The sequence below is a fragment of the Xenopus tropicalis genome, chromosome 2 (assembly GCF_000004195.4).
Source record: "Xenopus tropicalis strain Nigerian chromosome 2, UCB_Xtro_10.0, whole genome shotgun sequence".
NCBI classification, from domain to species: Eukaryota; Metazoa; Chordata; class Amphibia; order Anura; family Pipidae; genus Xenopus; species Xenopus tropicalis.
Genome location: NC_030678.2, coordinates 162,728,475 through 162,748,392, shown reverse-complemented (window position 1 = coordinate 162,748,392; position 19,918 = coordinate 162,728,475). Strand labels below are relative to the sequence as shown.

The 19,918-nt window shown below is 41.6% G+C and overlaps 1 protein-coding gene across 1 annotated transcript in view; it reads left to right on the top strand.

Annotated features, from left to right (window-relative positions):
- Positions 1-19,918, top strand: part of arhgap42 (Rho GTPase activating protein 42) — a 126,969-nt gene that overhangs the window by 72,356 nt on the left and 34,695 nt on the right. The window contains exons 4-5 of the mRNA XM_002935573.5: positions 4,570-4,641; positions 15,791-15,892. Of these exons, the coding sequence (XP_002935619.1) occupies positions 4,570-4,641; positions 15,791-15,892 (174 nt within the window). The remainder of the gene's footprint in view (positions 1-4,569; positions 4,642-15,790; positions 15,893-19,918) is intronic.

Genomic DNA, 19,918 nt, shown 5'->3' with positions numbered 1-19,918 from the left:
CATGTGTGCAGGGGATTGGGGGATTGGGAGGATCCAGGCTGAAGTCAGGCTGAGGACAAAGTAGTCAGCCAGATCAGCAGGGGAACAGGGGGCGGGGCTTAGAAACTGTCCCAAACCATATTATTACATTAAACCTCATGTAAAGGTTGCATATTTTTAATGAATGTATATTGTAAAGTTGCTTGGAACCATGTTTTCGGTTTGGGCAGAGTTTCCCTTTGAGGATTTTGTTTTTGTAAAAGATAATGAAAAAAATGTCCCCTCTCCTATTTTTATCTTTTTTTTTTTCCATGTAACTTCTGTGGCATGTGTGTCTTCTCCCATTGCACTTAATTGAATTCAGATTTTAAAAATAAAACTGTTTATTGCAGAATTAAATATAACATTGGGAATATTTTCCCAGCCAGAGAGTTGGCACGTGCCCTTGGTTGGAGTGGCCCTTGTGTTGCTAGGGTTGTGCTGACCTGGACATATACTGTAGCTCTCTGCCTGTGAGAGTATAAAAAGTTTTATTTTAGAGTAGGGCCTTTAAAGAAAAGATCAAAGTTTAATGCGTTCCAATGGACAGAGATTGGATCCCAATCTAAACACGGTGATTTGCAGATGTTATAAACTTCAGAACATCTTGTTCCCTGAGCTGATCTTTCCCATACGAGCGCTGCCTTAAAAAGGTCAATTCTCTCTGTGCGTGACTGGTATCTAAAGTGCCCTTCCCTGAGAGTGTGTGCGGCCCATTACAAAATACTCTCAACAATTGCTTGCACTGGCTAAATAAGGGATTTGCTGGCTTTTGTAGATTTCAGTGCTTAGAAGGAGACACGTCCCTATTAGAAAGGCTGCAGCAGGATAGTATGGGTGTTCCATTGGGTTTTGGTGCTCCAAACCTGCACAGAGTTGTAAGGAAACAGGTTTTCCAGATGGCATCACCTAAACCAGCTGGAACTGATATATCATGCTTAGTAGCCCCAGTGCTCCCTGCCATATATATACAATTGACTCCATTCCCTGCCATCTATGTACAAGTCTTTCTGCTCCCTTCCATTAGCTGCCATCTATATACAATTGACTCCACTCACTGCCATCTATGTACAAGTCTTTCTGCTCCCTTCCGTTAGCTGCCATCTATATACGATTGACTCCACTCACTGCCATCTATGTACAAGTCTTTCTGCTCCCTTCCGTTAGCTGCCATCTATATACGATTGACTCCACTCACTGCCATCTATGTACAAGTCTTTCTGCTCCCTTCCGTTAGCTGCCATCTATATACGATTGACTCCACTCACTGACATAAGCTGCCATCTATGTATGATTAGCTCTACCTCCTCCATTAACTGCCATCTGTGTATAATTGCCTCCCCTCCTCCCCTCAGCTGAAATGTATGTACAATTGGCTTTGCCCCTATCATTAGCTTTCATCTATGTATAATTGGCTCAACTTCCTGCCATTTTCTGCCATCTATATGATTGGTTCCTCTCCCTGACATTAGCTGTCATTTGCGTACGATTGGCTCAACCTCTTGCTATTAATTGGCGGCTACATTAGCCGCCATCTATGTATGAAATAATCCATTTTCTGAATTATTTGCCATCTATGTATAATTTGTCCCATTCCCAGTGTTGTATTTAGGTCCTGTGCCACCCAAGACCTAAATACGCCCTCTAGATAGCCAAAGTGACATCACGCACAGCATGCGCATCATGTCACTTCCACCCCATGTACTCATTCACCCCCCCTAGCTCTGTTGCTGGATTTTGGCCCAAACTCTACGGCCAGAGCTGGGAAGGGTTTTTTTTAGCAGCAGCCCTTAGGTAATTCCCTAACATTAGCTGTCATAAATGTATGATTGGCTCCATTCCCTGACACTAGCTGTCATCTATGTAAGATTAGCTCCATTCCCTGACATTAGCTGTCATATATGTATGATTAGCTCCATTCCCTGGCATTAGCTGTCATCTATGTATGACTGGCTCCATTCCCTGACACTAGCTGTCATCTATGTAAGATTAGCTCCATTCCCTGACATTAGCTGTCATCTATGTATGATTAGCTCCATTCCCTGGCATTAGCTGCCATCTATGTATGACTGGCTCCATTCCCTGACACTAGCTGTCATCTATGTAAGATTAGCTCCATTCCCTGACATTAGCTGTCATATATGTATGTTTAGCTCCATTCCCTGACATTAGCTGCCATCTATGTATAATTGGCTCCATTCCCTAACACTAGCCGCCATCTATGTATGACCGGCTCCATTCCCTGACATTAACTGTCATCTATGTATGATTAGCTCCATTCCCTGACATTAACTGTCATCTATGTATGATTGGCTCCATTCCATGACATTAGCTGTCATCTATATGTAATTATGATTGGCTGCATTCCCTGACATTAGCAGTCATCTATGTGTGATTGGCTTCATTCCCTGACATTAAGTGCCATCTATGTGTGATTGGCTTCATTCCCTGACATTAGCTGTCATCTATATGTAATTATGATTGGTTGCATTCCCTGACATTAGCAGTCATCTATGTGTGATTGGCTTCATTCCCTGACATTAAGTGCCATCTATGTGTGATTGGCTTCATTCCCTGACATTAAGTGCCATCTATGTGTCATTGGCTCCATTCCCTGACACTGGCTGTCATCTATACGTAAGTGGCTCTGCTTTTCAGTTCCAGATGTGATTTCCTGTGAGCTCTGCTTCTACTGAGGATTCCAGTGCTGGATTTACAGCTCTAAACAATATAAACAGAACTTGAGGCCATTCACTATCCCCCTGCCCTTTACTTAATCTATTTGCCTTTTCTCCTCACATTTCCCATGGAAATTGCCTTTGCTTTTTAGTTCAAGTGGGGGAAGATAAAGGTCGGTGCCCCTTTTTCAAGTTCATTAGTATTGTGTCCAACAGAAAAATTCATATGTGTCCAGGCATTGTCTGGGGAGAACCCTGTGAGACATCCGGGAAGCGAGGCTAGTGTATTTTAGTCTCACTTTTATCATCAGAACCTATATTTTTAGGTTAAAAAAATGTCTGTCAGGGGGGTTGGCTGATAAATCATAGATGCCCAACCTGCCAAAGCTGCAGTTTGGCCATCTATTCATTCCAATTAAATCAGAGCTTAGATCAGTTTTGTTTGTACTTGATTTGCTTGGCTATTTTTTAGAACATGAGGTATATAAATAGGATACAGTGAATCCATAATTTATAGATTCAGCCATAATATACTATCCTTCTTAAAGGTGGCCTGGCGCCTTAAGAAATAATTCCAAATCCTTTTTTATCATGTTAGTTGAGCAAAATAAACTATACTTTTACTACATAAATGATATAAATCTTGTTTCCCTCAGTCTTGCAAGTACACAATCACAGCAAGCAGGCAGCTGCCATTTTGTAAACACTGTTATTAAGACGAGTTTTGCATCATCCCAAAATCTTGTTAATGCTCCGCAATCTGGCACTTGATGCCCATGCACTGGATACATCAATGCAATAACGCCTAGGAAGTGCTGAATGGAAAGTGAAAGTAATGTATGATTGACAGCTCAGAATTATAAATCCATTTATAACAGGTATGGATGTTTTAATAAAAAAAGGACTTTTTTTATACAGCTTTTTATGTGTGGGTGACTGGTCCCTTTTAAAAGATTTGGCCAAATACTGAACTATAGGTTTACTTCTCACATAGGATTTTCTTCAGGGGCGTATTTCTGTCAATTTAGAAACATGTCACCACCCATGCTGCCTGCTGTGGTTACAAGGTGGCAGGCAGAACAGGTGGAGAAAGCTAGTTCCATGGGCCTACAGGTTGCCATACATGCTAAGATCTGTTCGCTTGGCAAACGGATCTTCTCCTGATATCCCCACCTTCGGGTGGGCAATATCGAGCTAATTCGGTCATTTTGCCCTGGGGTCAAACAATCGAATTAGAACAACGGGTATAGGCCTCCGTCGGTTCGGGGACCGCATCAACGAGTCGTTGCGGTCCCTGATCCGACTAAAAATCAAACCTCCTCGATTGATATCTGCTTGATTTCAGGCCAGATATCGGTCGGGCAGGCCTGTCATTAGTGTCCCTACACGGGCTGCCGAATGGTCTAAGGACCTGATATCGGCAGCTAGAATTGGCCTGCATATGGCCACCTTAAGCCAATGCCTAATTTGCTGAATAGTTATATCACATTGAGCGGACCAGAGCTTTAAAGTCACCTGTAGTTTAGATTCTGAGGATTTGGCCAAACCCAAATCCTGCAAAAAGTGGTGGCATTCAGTCCAATCTCAAATCAAACCCTGAATGGGCTGCTTTTTCTAAAGGGTTGTACCCATAAGGTCCCCCCAGTATCAGTCACACTTCCTGGGGCCAACAGTCTCTGACAGTTGAGTACATGGATGCTGACGAGCAGTCAAAAAACTAATAAAGAAATGGTTTTAATAATTATGTTCGAGTTGATGAAATACCAGTGGCCAGGTGGCAACGCTAAAGATGACAATCTGTCTCCATTTGCTTCCTGCAAGATGTCTTACGAAATGCCAACGTTAATTCATTTCTCTTTGACATTTTTTTCAGATCCAGAATGCCAACGATGTCCTAATATTGCCACTTGAAAAGTTTCGGAAGGAACAGATAGGTGCTGCCAAAGTAAGTCGTTTAAAGGGTACAAACCCTAATATATATTACTGTTGATACTGAGATATAAAACATTAAGGCTGTAGGCCCTTGATGCCTGCCCTTAAACCCTGTATATAAATTAGTTTAACTCATTTGCTCACCGTGGTGCAATAACCCATAACAACGAATCAGAAATTTGGTTTCATTATTTTGTTATTCATTGTAGTGGGTATTGCTTTTACTTTTTTTTTTTTTTAACAGTGTGTTATGGGTGGGCAAGTGGCTGGGTGGTACAGAGAAGCGAATGAATAATGCTGCAGCACCCAGTGACACTTGCAATGGTGTCGGTCAAGATAATAAAATACATTTTCACCCCGTCCCTATATAAATATTGCTAAAGCAAGATTATCCTATCATGGGCTTTGGTTTATCAGGCCCTCATTTATTATGTGACTGCACTTCACTCCTATAGCTCAGTTATTATTGGCTTTAGTAGTACAGGTATGGGGCCTGTTATCCAGAATGCTCAGGACCTATGGGTTTTCCAGATAAGGGATATTTCTGTAATTTCGATCTCCATAACCTAAGTCTGCTAAAAAATCAACAAAACATTAATGAAACCCAATAGGATTGTTTTACCTCCAATAAGGATGAATTATATCTTAGTTGGGATCAAGTACAGGTACTGTTTTATTATTACAGAGAAAAGGGAATCATTTAACCATTAAATAAACCCAATAGGACTGTTCTGCCCCCAATAAGGGGTAATTATATCTTAGTTGGGATCAAGTACAGGTACTGTTTTATTATTACAGAGAAAAGGGAATAATTTAACCATTAAATAAACCCAATAGGGCTGTTCTGCCCCCAATAAGGGGTAATTGTATCTTAGTTGGGATCAAGTACAGGTACTGTTTTATTATTACAGAGAAAAGGGAATCATTTAAACATGAAATTAACCCAATAGGACTATTCTGCCCCCAATAATAATTTGAATTATTTGTTAGAATGTAGTCCATGGGAGATGACCTTTCCGTAATTTGGAGCTTTCTGGTTAATAGGGTTCTGGATAATGGATCCCATGCCTGTAGTTGTTCGGCAATTGAAGCATTTTCTCATTGCAGGCAGCTGCAAAGGCACAAGAGTTTATGGCCATTTTGCTGGGCCTGTCTCAAAATCCAATAACAAAACATGTTAATTTGTATTATTGTAACTGGACCATTAAAGGCAAACTGTTGATTGGTTGCTATGGGTTACCAGACCTGGGAAAGTTCATGTTACTTCATTACCCAAATAATGCCCTCAAGTGTTGATGTTTTATGCACATTATGGTGCAGTCACATGCTAATAGCAGCCAATAGCAGTGTTTTTTGTCACACGAATAACCGTAAATCTTCAATTCTGGGCCGTTTCCTGTGTTTTTCTGTGGCCTATTATCAAGACCACACATACCGTGCTTCTCAGACTGTGTAGAACTAATTAAATGGACATTTATCATTTCTGGACAGCATGTGTCTGATACCCACAGGGAAGGTGGCTTTGATAAAGGAGCCTATTAGTTTCTCCCAAGAGGTAAATTGTATATATATATATATATAAAGAGATAGGACAGGAGGGAGAAGATAAAAAGGGGAAGGAATGGTTTGCTGATACTTATTGTAATGCTTCTTGGAAAAACTTGAACACATTTGGCATGATGTGGGGGATTTTTTTTTTATAGTTTTGAATGTATATCAAAGATTCCCAACCAGAGGCTCCTGAGCAACATGTTGCTCCCCAACCCCTTGGATGTTGCTCCCAGTGGTCTTAAAGTAGGAGCTTATTTTTGAATTTCTGGCTTGAAGGCAAGTTTTGGTTGCATAAAAACCAGGTGTACTGTCAAACAGAGCCTTCTATAGGCTGCCAGTCCACATAGGGGCTACTAAATAGCCAATCATAGCCCTTTTTTGACACCTTCATGAACATTTTTTATGCTTGTGTTGCTCCCCAACTCTTTTTACATTTTAACGTGGCTCAGGGGTAAAAAAGGGTGGGGATCCCTGTTCTAGATAGTACTGTATGTTGGTGAGGTAATGTCAGAAAAAGGGGCTTGTTAGTGGTTGATGCCCTGTGTTTTGATCCGCTACTCACTATCAGTTCTATAGTACTGATTGCATCTGCCTTGGGGTCCTAAAATAATGCACCCAGCTAAATACTTTAACATCCAGTTTTAATGGCTAGGGGGCTATACTTCTGTAGGTGCTCCCTTTATCTGACTGGCTACTCAGGCAGTGTTGGCTGCCCTGTCTGAAAGAATCATTGGCTAATAGGCTATGCTGGCAGTGCTGCCTGCCCTGTCTAAAAGAACCATTGGCTAATAGACTATATGGCAGGGCTGCCTGCCCTGTCTAAAAAAACCATTGGCTAATAGGCTATACTGGCAGTGCTGCCTGCTTTGTCTAAAACAGGGGTCCCCAACCTTTCTTACTCGTGAGCCACAGTCAAATGTAAAAAGACTTGGAGAGCAACGCAAGTATCATACTAGTTCATGGAGGAGCCAAATAAGGGCTGTGATTGGCTATTAGTCAGCCTCTATGCACACTATCAGCTTACAGGGGGCTTTATTTGGTAGTGAATCTTGTTTTTATTCAACCAAAACTTGCCCCCAAGTCAGGAATTCAAAAATAACTCCCTGGTTTGAGGCCAATGAGAACAACATCCAAGGGGTTGGGGAGCAACATGTTGCCCCTGAGCCTCTTGTTGGGGATCACTGGTCTAAAAGAACCATTGGCTAATAGGCTATACTGGCAGTGCTACTTGTTCCATCTGTAGATAGACGTATATCTTTGCAGAGAGTGAATCCTGTGTTAGAAAAGAGAGATCACATGGCCCTGGTGTGTCCACCTTGTTTATTTTAACCTTTTAACCACTGCATTTTTTGATCTTGGCATGCCGTGAGTTGCCAACAACACACAGCATGGCATAGATCAAAGGGAAACCAGCAAATCGTAGAATCAAGGGACTTAGTTGTGTTGTAATATTGCAGAGGTTGTGTTGTTCCATCACAAAACAATGTTGAGCGTTTTTGCCTCTTTCGTGTTTATCTTTCATTTAAACTGACTTAGAGCTTCACCGTCTTAAAACCAAGCTGAGGCAGCTTAGTGCCGAACAGAGCTCAGTCCCCCCTACAATGTCACGACTGACTGCACCAGGAATTATACATACACTTTCCTTCTGTAAACAACTTTATGAGGAATTATTTGTTCTCAATAAATTAATATCTACTAGAAGCAAATTGAAGTGCTTAAATAATTCAGTCTATAATTGGATGTTCTCGTCAGAATGAAGTGTTGATTTGGGCCCGGCTGCTCTTGTAATCACTGAGTAAAAGGCCTCCTAAACAGTACGTTGATTACTGACATGCTTGCTTGGCCTAGTCACTTTCCAGGTATCTTCTAGATTATCACATGAGCTTGTTAGTAGTAGCGGAGTTAGTACGTCGCAATGGCCGTTCCATATAATGTTTCATCACTTTATAAAACTGTGCCCTAGTTATAACTGAAGGTCAGTCAGTCCCAATTTGTGGCCTAATAATTGAAGGTCAGTCATATCTCCTAAATTTTGCCATGACAGTCCCAATTTGTGGCCTAATAATTGAAGGTCAGTCATATCTCCTAAATTTTGCCATGACAGTCCCAATTTGTGGCCTAATAACTGAAGGTCAGTCACATCCCCTAAATGTTGCCATGACTGTCACAATTTGTAGCCTAGTAACTGAAGGTCAGTCATATCTCCTAAATGTTGCCATGACAGTCCCAATTTGTGGCCTAGTAACTGAAGGTCAGTCATATCTCCTACATTTTGCCCTGACAGTCCCAATTTGTGGCCTAGTATCTGAAGGTCAGTCATATCTCCTAAATTTTGCCATGACAGTCCCAATGTGTGGCCTAATAACTGAAGGTCAGTCATATCTCCTAAATTTTGCCATGACAGTCCCAATTTGTGGCCTAGTAACTGAAGGTCAGTTATATCTCCTACATTTTGCCATGACAGTCCCAATTTGTGGCCTAGTAACTGAAGGTCAGTCATGGTGAAACTGCCAGGAAGAACATAGGATTAGACTGTTGCTACCCTCAAACTACAAAGGAACCTCAATGTCTCCATCAGTTGAAGGTGACCAGTAAGGTATCTGTTCTAATAACTGTTAAAGACATTTTACAAATAGTGACATTTTGACTGATTTTACCCCATACTCTGAAATGCTACTTGTGCACATGTGTGCCAGATGCAGCACTAAAGTCTCCTCCATCCATAATGCTCATGTAAAGGTTACTTGGTTCTTCTTAAAGAAAGCAAATAAAAATCAGGGGTCTGTCCGTGTGTTCTAAATGTTCTGTTGTTGGAATTCCTGATATCCCAAATCGAAGCCAATGGAATGGATTCTGCAATTATTGTTCAAATACCAGGAAATATTAAGCGAGCGGAATGGTAAAAGGATTTGAGGAATGAGCAGAAGTTGCCTTATTTGGTCAGCGTGGTGTCTGGCCCACAGCTGGTAACATGGATGAGCTCATCTCTGCGTAGGCCACCATCTCGTGTTACTCTTGCTCCATCGAGGCTCCTAAGGATTTCTTTTTTCCAAGTGCCCCTTAACCCTGGGAAGCATTTACAGTACATCAAAGGGAACAGAGGCCAAGTTCAAATTAAATTAAATGGGCTTTTCCGTGCTTAAAAACACTAATAGTGTAAATCTACTTCTGGCTTTTTTTTTCATACCATAGCCCAGTAAGCACCAACCCAACCATGTTTTATATATTTGGGTATAATGGTCACCCTATTTGGTCTTAAACTGTACATCTCTCTTGTATCAGAGATCAGAACCAGTTACAAAGTATCCTTGACAATGGACTGTAAAGGGGTGATTCACCTTTACTTTACCTTTTAATATAGAATGTCCTGTTCCCAGCAACTTTGCAATTGGTCTTCATTTTTTATTTCTTGTATAATTTTTAAATTATTTGCCTTCCACTTCTACCTCTTTCAAATGGGGTCACAGACCCCAGCACCCAAAAACTATTGCTCTGTGATCTTACTTTTTATTGTTTATCTCTCTATACAGTCACTCTTCTATTCATATTCCTGGCTCTCATTTAAACAACTGCCTGGTTGCTAAGGTAAGCAATACCCTAGCAACCAGATAAACAAGAGTGCTGCTGAAAATGCTAAATGACTAAAAAACCACAAAACATAAAATATGAAAACCAATTTCAAATTTTCTCAGAATATCAGCAGCTACCTTTTTAAGGGTTGTGATTGGCTATTTGACTATTTATACTAAAGGTCCCCATACACTATAAGATCCGCTCGCTTGGCGATGTTGCCAAGCAAGCGGATCTTCACCCAATATCCCCACCTACGGGTGGGCGATATCGGGTAGCAAGTGGCTTTAAAAAAAAAAATAATCCGATCGTTTGGCCCTGAGCCGATGCGGTCCCCGATCCGACTGGATTTTCTAACCTGGCCGATCGATATCTGCCCAATTTCAGGCCAGATATCGGTCGGCCAGGCCGCTCCTTTCTGCCCATACACGGGCCGATTAGCTGCCGAATCGGTCCAAGGGACCCATATCGGCAGCTTCTATCGGCCCGTGTATGGGGGCCTTAAAAGTTAATTTCAAGGTGAGCAACCCCTTTAACCCATGTATCAAAAATCTATTATATATATATATGAACCTGGTGTGTTTTGGTGTTTTGTACAGTGTAGGACTGGGATGCCAAGGGCCCACCAGAAAACCTTAGACCAAGGGCCCACTTTTCAAACTTTTTTACTTTACTTTTTTATCCACTTTTTACTCAGTTTCTATATTTTCTAGTTTTTTTTATCTTTGTAAACTTTAATCTATTCTTCTTTATATTTAATTGTTTTATTTCTATATAAAAATAATTCATGTCCATGAATTAGGCCACATAGTTAGAAGCAGGAGGGCCCACTGACATCTGGGCCCACCGGGAATGTTCCTGCTATCCCTGTGGGCCAGTCCGACACTGGTTCTGTACATCTAAGCAATATCACTTTTTAGGTTCAGGTCCTTGTTTGAGATTCAGAATTTGGTCAGTTGCCTTTGGTCATCTCGAGGTTAGAGATTAATGAAAACATTGCTTTATCAGTAGTTACACTTCTCTATCAGTAATTTAGGCATGGTTTCAAGAGTAAAGGGTAAAATATCACCCTCATTGATGATTGGGCTTGGCTTCCAGCTGGATCTAGAAGAGCAAATATTGTTTCCTACAAATATCAACCTAAATGTCCTTCAAGCTTGGCTCCCCTTGTTCCTGCTCCGGGTTTCTCTAAGGAGTCCAACTGCTCCAGGGAATGAATCCCAAGCTGTAGGGGGGCCCAACCTGAGGGGCATGATTTGGGGGTGAATGCTAATTTCCTGACCAAATTACTCCTGGAAGGCTAGTGGGATAGCTGGTTATGGAAAAGTTAATGTAATCACTGTAATTACAGTACAGGATTGTTTAAACCAGTGATCCCCAACCAGTGGCTCAGGGGCAACATGTTGCTCCCCAACCCCTTGGATGTTGCTCTCAGTGCCCCCAAACCAGGTAGTTATTTTTGAATTTCTGACTTGGGGCAAGTTTTAGTTGAACAAAAACAAGATTTCCTACCAAATAAAGCCCCCTGTAAGCTGATAGTGTGCATAGAGGCCCCTAATAGCCAATCTTAGCCCTTATTTGGCTCCTCCATGAACTTTTATGGTGCTTGTGTTGCTCTCCAAGTCTTTTTACATTTGACTGTGGCTCACGACTAAGAAAGGTTGGGGACCCCTGGTTTAAACACTTACACCATTTCTTTTTTCTACTTCCTTGTAATTTTCCATTACCAGTGCTTAATAAATTGGAGGCCCTTCAGACAAGATGTGCCCACTGTACATTTGTTCCACTGAACAAGAATCCTCTGTTGCTGCAATCTTTATTCTTTCTCCAATAGATGGAGCCCCTTCCCCAGAGCAGTGCTCTCCTTGACTGGTAGTGTCTCTGTAAGCAGCAGGAATGTGCCAGCAAATATGGCTTTATTTATGATCAGTAGCTGGGCTCAGCCCACAAGCAGAAAATAATAGCACTCAGAAGGAAAATATGAGTAATGACTGCAGCTAACTTGTTTTCACTTACCCTTTGAGAATTATAATGGGGTGATTTCATATTGGCTCCTTATCATATTTAACGTTTAATATTCCTTTGTTGTCACCTGCCTTTTAATTTCAGGTAATTGAAGTTCAGGTAAATTCGAGTACAGGTATGGGATCTATTATCCAGAATGCTCGGGACCTGGAGTTTTCTAGATAAGGGGTCTTTCCATAATTAATTTGGATCTCCATACATTAAGTCTACTAAAATTAATTTAACCAATTATTAAATCCAATAGGCTTGTTTTGCCCCCAATAAGGATTCACTATATCTTAGTTGGGATCAAGTACAGGTACTGTTTTATTATTACAGAGAAAAGGGAATCATTTAACCATGAAATAAACCCAATAGGGCTGTTCTGCCCCCAATAAGGGGTAATTATATCTTAGTTGGGCTCAAGTACAGGTACTGTTTTATTATTACAGAGAAAAGGGAATCATTTAACCATTAAATAAACCCAATAGGGCTGTTCTGCCCCCAATAAGGGGTAATTATATCTTAGTTGGGATCAAGTACAGGTACTGTTTTATTATTACAGAGAAAAGGGAATCATTTAACCATGAAATACACCCAATAGCGCTGTTCTGCCCCCAATAAGGGGTAATTATATCTTAGTTGGGATCAAGTACAGTTACTGTTTTATTATTACAGAGAAAAGGGAATCATTTAACCATTAAATAAACCCAATAGGGCTGTTCTGCCCCCAATAAGGGGTAATTATATCTTAGTTGGGATCAAGTACAAGGTACTGTTTAATTATTACTGAGAAAAAGGAATTCTTAAAAATTTTAATTATTCTATTAAAATGGAGTTTATGGGAGATGGCCTTTTGAACTTTATGGACAACTGGTTTCCGGATAACAGATCCCATACCTGTAATGAAATTGCTTCACAAACAGTAATGAATCTATTTGTAGTTTAAATTACAAGGAAAGGAGGGGCAGCAGTTTAATTTGTAAAGGTCAAATAAAAAGGGTTGTAATACTTGGAGAAATATCCACACTTCCAGTCTCCTACACATACACAGTATATATTCCCCACAGATTATACAGCATTCCACCATTTAGTGATGGGCTGTGTGCTCCCTCAGAGATCACCTGACAGGAAGTAATGCAGCTCTGACTGTAACAGGAAGTAGTGTGGGAGTAAAAGGCAGAACTTTGTCCATTCATTGGCTGATGGGGCCTAGCATGTATGTGTGCCTTGGCTTGTTTGTGTGCACTGTGAATCCTATGATCCCAGGGGGCGGCCCTTAATTCTTAAAATGGCAATTATTCAATATCACATACTACTAAAAAAGTATATTTTTATGAAGATTATTTATTTAGATGAAGCAGGGATTTACATCTGAGCTTGTTATGCAATAAACAAGATACCTACATTGTTTGGGGGGTATAGTTTTCCTTTAAATTCCGATATAACAGAAGGGGCTACGCGCAGCTTATTTTGTCTCTCATCAGCAATCAACAGCGAGTCCTAGGTGATACCTATAGGATCACATGAGTGCAAGTTAACTGTTCATGGGTCGATAGGCTGCCAGATTTAATAGGGAAGAATATATGTTCAGTATTCGCCTTTGTATGGGCAACTTTACCATTGGATACTGGGGTAAATGCCTTATTTGCCCTGCTATGGAGCCAGCCCTGTGCACAGCCTGGGCTATATTCACTAAATATGGCTTATTGCTGATGAATAACATATGTAGGTACAAGTCTTCGTCTGTATTGTCTCTGTATGTACATTATGTCCAAGGCTTGCAGCAGACTCCCTTTGAAATCCACTTACTGTTTCCAGGTATTGTCGCAATCTCTTTAGAGCTGAGACATCTATGACAGAAATGATAGAAGATCCTACATTTTCCCAGAAAAGTAACCAAGTGCTTAAATGGTTTCCTCCAAGCTCCTTTGTGATGATTAATATGTGGCATGGAGAGCCTCAGAAGGTTCAGCAGGGATTGGGTTTCAAGGGAAAAGAAAAGCCTAAGATTTCAAAATGATGAACAGAGCAGATCTGGTTCGTGGCGCCCAACACTCCTGCGCACAACGTGCCTTCTCCTTCGTCTCCTCATAGTAAACAGATTTTACGGCTGAAATTGAAAGAGCAGGTGTAGAGCCTTTCTGGAAACTGTAGAGTCTCTCTTACAGAAATTCAGTGTGTTTTTCCCAGCAGTTTGTGCAGCCTGTCCTTCTTTTGTGTATTTTGTTTTTGAGAAACTGTACAGTACAGTCTGTGCCCTTGGAAGAACCAATAGTAATTGGGTTGAATAGCATTTCTACACAGTCAGAATAGGCAAACTGTTCCATAGCAATTTTCAGTGCAGTATTTGTCAAAAACCCATCCTGAATTGCCCACAAATATGTAACAACCTGTGCTGTAAAACCCAGAGACCAATATGTTCCTATGAAATACCTGATATTAAGTCTGGAAAGTTCCAATTCACAGGCTCCAACAGGGTGGGGGCGTGTCTGTGAGTAAGAGGGTGTGCCCACGGTGGATTTGGGGTATTAAAAATTTTCTGATATGCCATTTGGGAATATTTGGAGGTACAATACGTAGATATCAGTCAGGATTGTCAGCCCATAGATAACAGCAATAGGACAAGATGGTGACACACCAAGTAAGATGGTTACAGTAGGGTTGTTGACAGTTGGGAAGCTGACAGCAGTAGTGAAAGATGGCAAAGGCAGGGCTAGATAGCCACAGTGGGGCAAGTTGGCAACAGTAGAGCAATGACAGCAGTAGTGGAAAATGGCAACAGTAAGATGATGAGAGCAAGGCAAGATGGTGACACTAGGCCAGATAGCAACAATAGCTTAGTTGGCAGCAGAGAAATATTGCAAAATGGCCCCAGCAGAGTACCAACAGCAGAGGATATTGAGCTTAGGGCAAGGTGGTGACAGTAGAGCATTAAATAGCCACAGCAGTTTAACATGGCTACAATGGAACAAAATATTGCGTTTAGGACTAGTTTTGACACTAGAGTATGAGCACTAGCAGGACAAAATGGCAGAGCAGAGTACAGTTGCAATAGTGTAGCAAGGTGGTGACAGAAGAGCAAGAAAGGAAGAAAGAAACAGTAGAGAAACTTGGCAACTGTAGGGCAAGATGGCACCCTGCAATATATCACTAAGGTACCACCAGCTCCAGGGTGCCTTGGGATGCTAGGAGTTTTTTTTCACTTGGTCTTGCTGCAACTAAAGACAGCTCTGCCTGCAGGGTTCCAGATGTTTTTGGAATAGAACTCCCAGCCATCAAATGTGTAAACGATTATACTTGCATCTTGCTAAAAGTCAATGGGGGGCGCTTCAGCCTGACAGAAACTTAAATAAGAAAAAGGTAAAGTTTTAACAACAAGTAAACAGAATGACCTAAACTAGAAGTAATGTACCCTGGAAGTGCCCCTTTGCCTGCACTCCGCCTGCCCGAGAAGGAAAGGAGGCCTCCAGTTGGTAATTACATGTTAAAAGACAAAAAGGATTTCAGGAATGTTCTGCATGATAGCACATTCTTCTAATCGGAAGCACCATAGAATGAAGTCATCCAGTGCCTTTTTCCAGGTGGCAGCCACTGTTGAGTGCAATGCCGGTTCCACTAGTGCTGTTATCCAAGTCACATCTCCAAAAAAACACAAAACCTTTTTATAAGTCAGGTTTACTTTCCCTTTTTTCCTATATCATTCCTACAAGTGGCATAACCAAAGACTTACTAGGTCCTACTTTACTTTCTATATACTCACCGGCCCACTTGTATTAATTATGCTGGACCCAGACGAAGACAAAGGTGGCCCTGTATTGAATTGCTCCAGTGGTGTGTTTCTCATGAGGTTTGGAGGAGTTAACGATTAAGTTAGCGATGAACAACTTTAACCTCTGGACTATGTGCCATTGTATATTTGTTTTTCTGGAGTCGCAAACCATGAAAATTTACTTTTTTTTACATATTGTGCTGTGTTGTTTCGACCCAAATACTTTGGCATGAAACATTCAGGTTGGTTCTCTTTTGTCCCCTAGGAAGGAAAGAAGAAGTTCGATAAGGAGAGTGAGAAATATTATTCTATTCTTGAGAAGCACTTGAACTTGTCATCCAAGAAAAAAGAATCTCTTCTACAGGAGGTGAGTTTTTGGAATCTTCCCATCCCTTTCCGCTTCAGGTCATGAGCATGTAAATTGTATAGCTATGTGGGGGGAGAACATTTACGCCAAGGGTCCAGTGACATAAGTGCCCTACTGTCATCCTGAAGTCATATCTTAATGACATTTTTTCATGTATAATTAGTTCTGGACAGTTTTCTGTTTGTTTCCATTACTACAGGCACCAACAAAATGTCCTTTGAGAATGACTTTAATATCAGATATTAATCAATGCTGAATGTAGGAAATAGGACTTTGCAATTCAGCAAAGCAGGATGGTCATGCTTGAATTTCCAGTTTAATGTAGACTGAATACTCTATATAAAAGTATCCAGAAACACCATATGGCCAAAGAAACACCCTGACAGCCAAACACAAACCTAACGTTACCATATACCATGGGTAAAATTACATAAAGGTCACCACAACTGGACACCATTACTGAAGAATCTGGTGAAACTCATTTTTTGAGTTTAGCAGATGCTTGGAGTTACCTTATAGAGCTTTAATGCTAACTGTAAAACCTGGTCAAGGAGAAATATTGGTTTAAGGCTGTTTTCCTTGGTTTGGTCTGGGACTGCATTGTACAGGGTGCTGAGGGAACCCTCCTGGTCAGGAGGTGGTGTTAGCTCCTGGTTCCCCTGCGTCAGTAGGCACAGCAGCTCCAGATTTGGAATGGAAGGCAGGAAAGATAGTGCAGACGCAAACGGGCAATTCTCTTGATGAATTGTACGGCACCTAATGCAGTTGCATATGATTCGCCAAAATGGACACAATTGTATGTGCACTTTGCTGCAAATTGGGTGCATTTGATCCGAATATTCTCTGTTTGTTGTGCGAATGACATCTGTGCAATACTTTAAGTGAAAGTGGGTTCTGCCTATTGACGCAGGGTGCTGAGGGAAACCAGGAGCACCTCCTGGTCAGGGAAGGGTGGTAGCTCCAGGGTTCCCCTGCATCAGTAGGCACAGCGGCGCCAGATTTGGAATGCAAGGCAGGAAAGAGAGTGCAAAGCGCAATAGCTGGGGTTTTTCCTACAACTTGGGGTTATTTTTTAAATTCCAGTGTCATTGCAGACGCAAACGAGCAATTCTCTTAATGAATTGTACGGCACCTACTGCAGTTGCATCTGATTCGCCAAAATGGACACAATTGTATGTGCACTTTGCTGCAAATTGGGTGCATTTGATCCGAATATTCTCTGTTTGCCCGGTGTCATTTCCAGTGTTTGGTGTGCCTATTGATGCTGGGTGCTGAGGGAACCCTGGAGCACCTCCTGGTCAGGGATGGGTGGTAGCTCCAGGGTTCCGCTGCATCAGTAGGCACAGCAGCGCCAGATATGAAATGCAAGGCAGGTTGGACTGAGCAGCGCTGAGCACAATTATACGGAGGTAAAGTACCTTTAATAAAAGTGGTTTTTAGGTGCAAATCCCTGCAGGGAAACGGCACAAGTTGCCACTGCATTTGCGAATGAAAATGATCCCTTATGTAATGCAGAAAGTGATATTCTGAAACAGTTTGCAATTGGTCATCATTTTTGTTTTTCTATTCTGTCTGGTCTTCAGCTTGAAATGTACAAAATAAATAAATATATAATGTTCCCTGGGTCACTGACCCGAACAACTGGAAAGGAAATTATTTGTGCGGCCAGATTTAGTAATGTTTAATATTTACTCATCCTCTGTGCTGTTCATCATCCACCGTGATTCAGAGCACTGCCTGGCAGGAAGGGTGACGGGTTTCCTAATGAGCAGATAATTTACACTTCAGATTGGAGATAGGCAGAACAAAACATTATATCATTTAAATACTATAACTATTAGTATTTCTTCATCAATCTCAGAAACAGTGCGTGCCATACAGTGCAAATCCATTCCTATGTAGATCTGCAGTATATAAGGAGGGGAATGCTCCTTGGGGCAAGAACAGGCTTTGCTCCGGCTTCAGTGTAAGATAAAAGATCTGCTCACCCACAGATTTGCCTCTTAACCGTACAATGTACAAGTGATTAATATTTGGTGCCGCCGCAGCCGCCGGTGCAGTGTAGAAAAGGTCAGGATAGCTGGTGTATAGATTGATTTCTGCCTTCGGAGGTGCGGAAAGGTCGCTAATCAGCAGGGTTTGTATTGATGTTTAGTTTGCTCATGGCTATGGGGATCGGCACCCACGTGTTCAACAGCAACGAAGGTAATAAAGTAATCCACCATGGCACCCAGCTGCTACTCACCTAGAACAAGGCTGGCCATGGGGCTGCCTAAAGCTTCTCTGTGTCTCCACACCATGCTGCTTCCTTATGGAAATCCTGAATGTTCTCTGGCTAGAAGAAAGTACAAGCGGCTGATCAAGGGACAGTACCAATATCTATTGACTGGCACTGCAGAGACACATAAGGGCCCATGCTGACAGCTACATGCAAAGAGGGCCGGAATCTTTCCCGTTTTTGCACTTTGCCAACTGCATAAGGAATTGTGCAAATAGTCGCAGGTCTATTAGCCGTCTATAGAGGAGACTCATTAGACCCCTGAGTGCATATACACAATAATCAGTATTGCACGCACTGCATGTGTAAGGTGATGAGACTCTTTATCCCAGGCTATGGGCCCTCGCGTATTGTTGGAGGAAGGGTATCACAGAACTACAACCCTCCTGTACATCAAATAAATTGGGCGCCAGTGGTTCTTAAAGAGAAATAACTCTTTATTGCTAGGAATGTAGCACAACCTCCAGAAGGATAATATTATAGAACAAAGTTGTAGCAGTTAACAAAGTTAACTTTGTTAACTTGGAAGTATCAGGCCCATAAGTGGAACATAGGCCAAGTCTGTACACATGAATACTCTACAGGTGGCACACCCAAGATTCTAATCATTCTAATTTTCTTGGTTGGAACCTTAGGCTGCTCACTAGCTAATAGGGTTGCCACGCAGCCAGTATTTTGCCAACAGAGCCGGTAAATCACCAGCATTACAAATTTACCAGCAATGTAATTCCTATGAATCCCTCCATTCCCTGACCTTCTTTGCTGATGGATTACCCCTTATTAGGCCAGACCCAACTATACTCCGCCCATTGCTCCATCCATTTCTCTGCTTACTTCACCCATTTCCCCGCCCCATGTGATGCCTCTTCTTGTGCTCCCAACCCAAAGGATGTTTTATACCCTACCAGTCAACCCTACCAGCTAATCTGATCCTTTCTCTCCTACTTCTCCCTACTGGGCCTACTTCCACCCTAACCTGCACCCATCTTCCAAGAAGGTGGAATCCCAAGAAAGAGGCAGAGCACATGTTGGTTTCCCCTTTTATAGAATAGAATAGGGACATCTCCTGGCCAGTTACTGAACTGCCAGTAAAATACCCTGGATAAGGAACAACTTCCCCTCCCCTAACTGTAAATTAAGACCAACTTAGTTGACCAAAACCCCCTGGCACAACTAAAAAAAAGTATATTACTGTAACCTGTGTATGTATGTATATCTTTATTTATAAAGCGCACAGTAGTTACACTGGAAACACAGATAACATTGATTTTTGGAACCTCTCGCTCTCTCTCATTTCCTTATTGCCTACAGAATGTAGCAGCCAAGAATGATACAAACCTGACATTTTCTTTAGACAGAAGATCCAGGCGCAGTCCGGATCCGTGGAAAGAAAACTCCGCGTTCCAGTGCGGCCGCTTTTGAAGTGACACTGTGTGACGCTTTGTTTAGATAATGTGAAGATTAGCTGGAAATGGAACCTATAAAATACACCGCAGTCCACTCGGCGTTTCATTCAATATAAATCATAGAGCAGATGGTTCCCATTCCCTGACATGTTTATGATATAGCTTGCGCGCTGCCTGTGTTGTGTGACATAATAAATTTAGCGCCGCCGTGAATGGAAGGAGAAGAATTACATTCAGTTGTTTCAACCTGGGTTATTATAAGAAAAAAAAAGTACATGTAAATTCAAAATATTAATGTTTTCATTTAAAGCAGAATATAACTCAACGCATTGAAAACCAGTT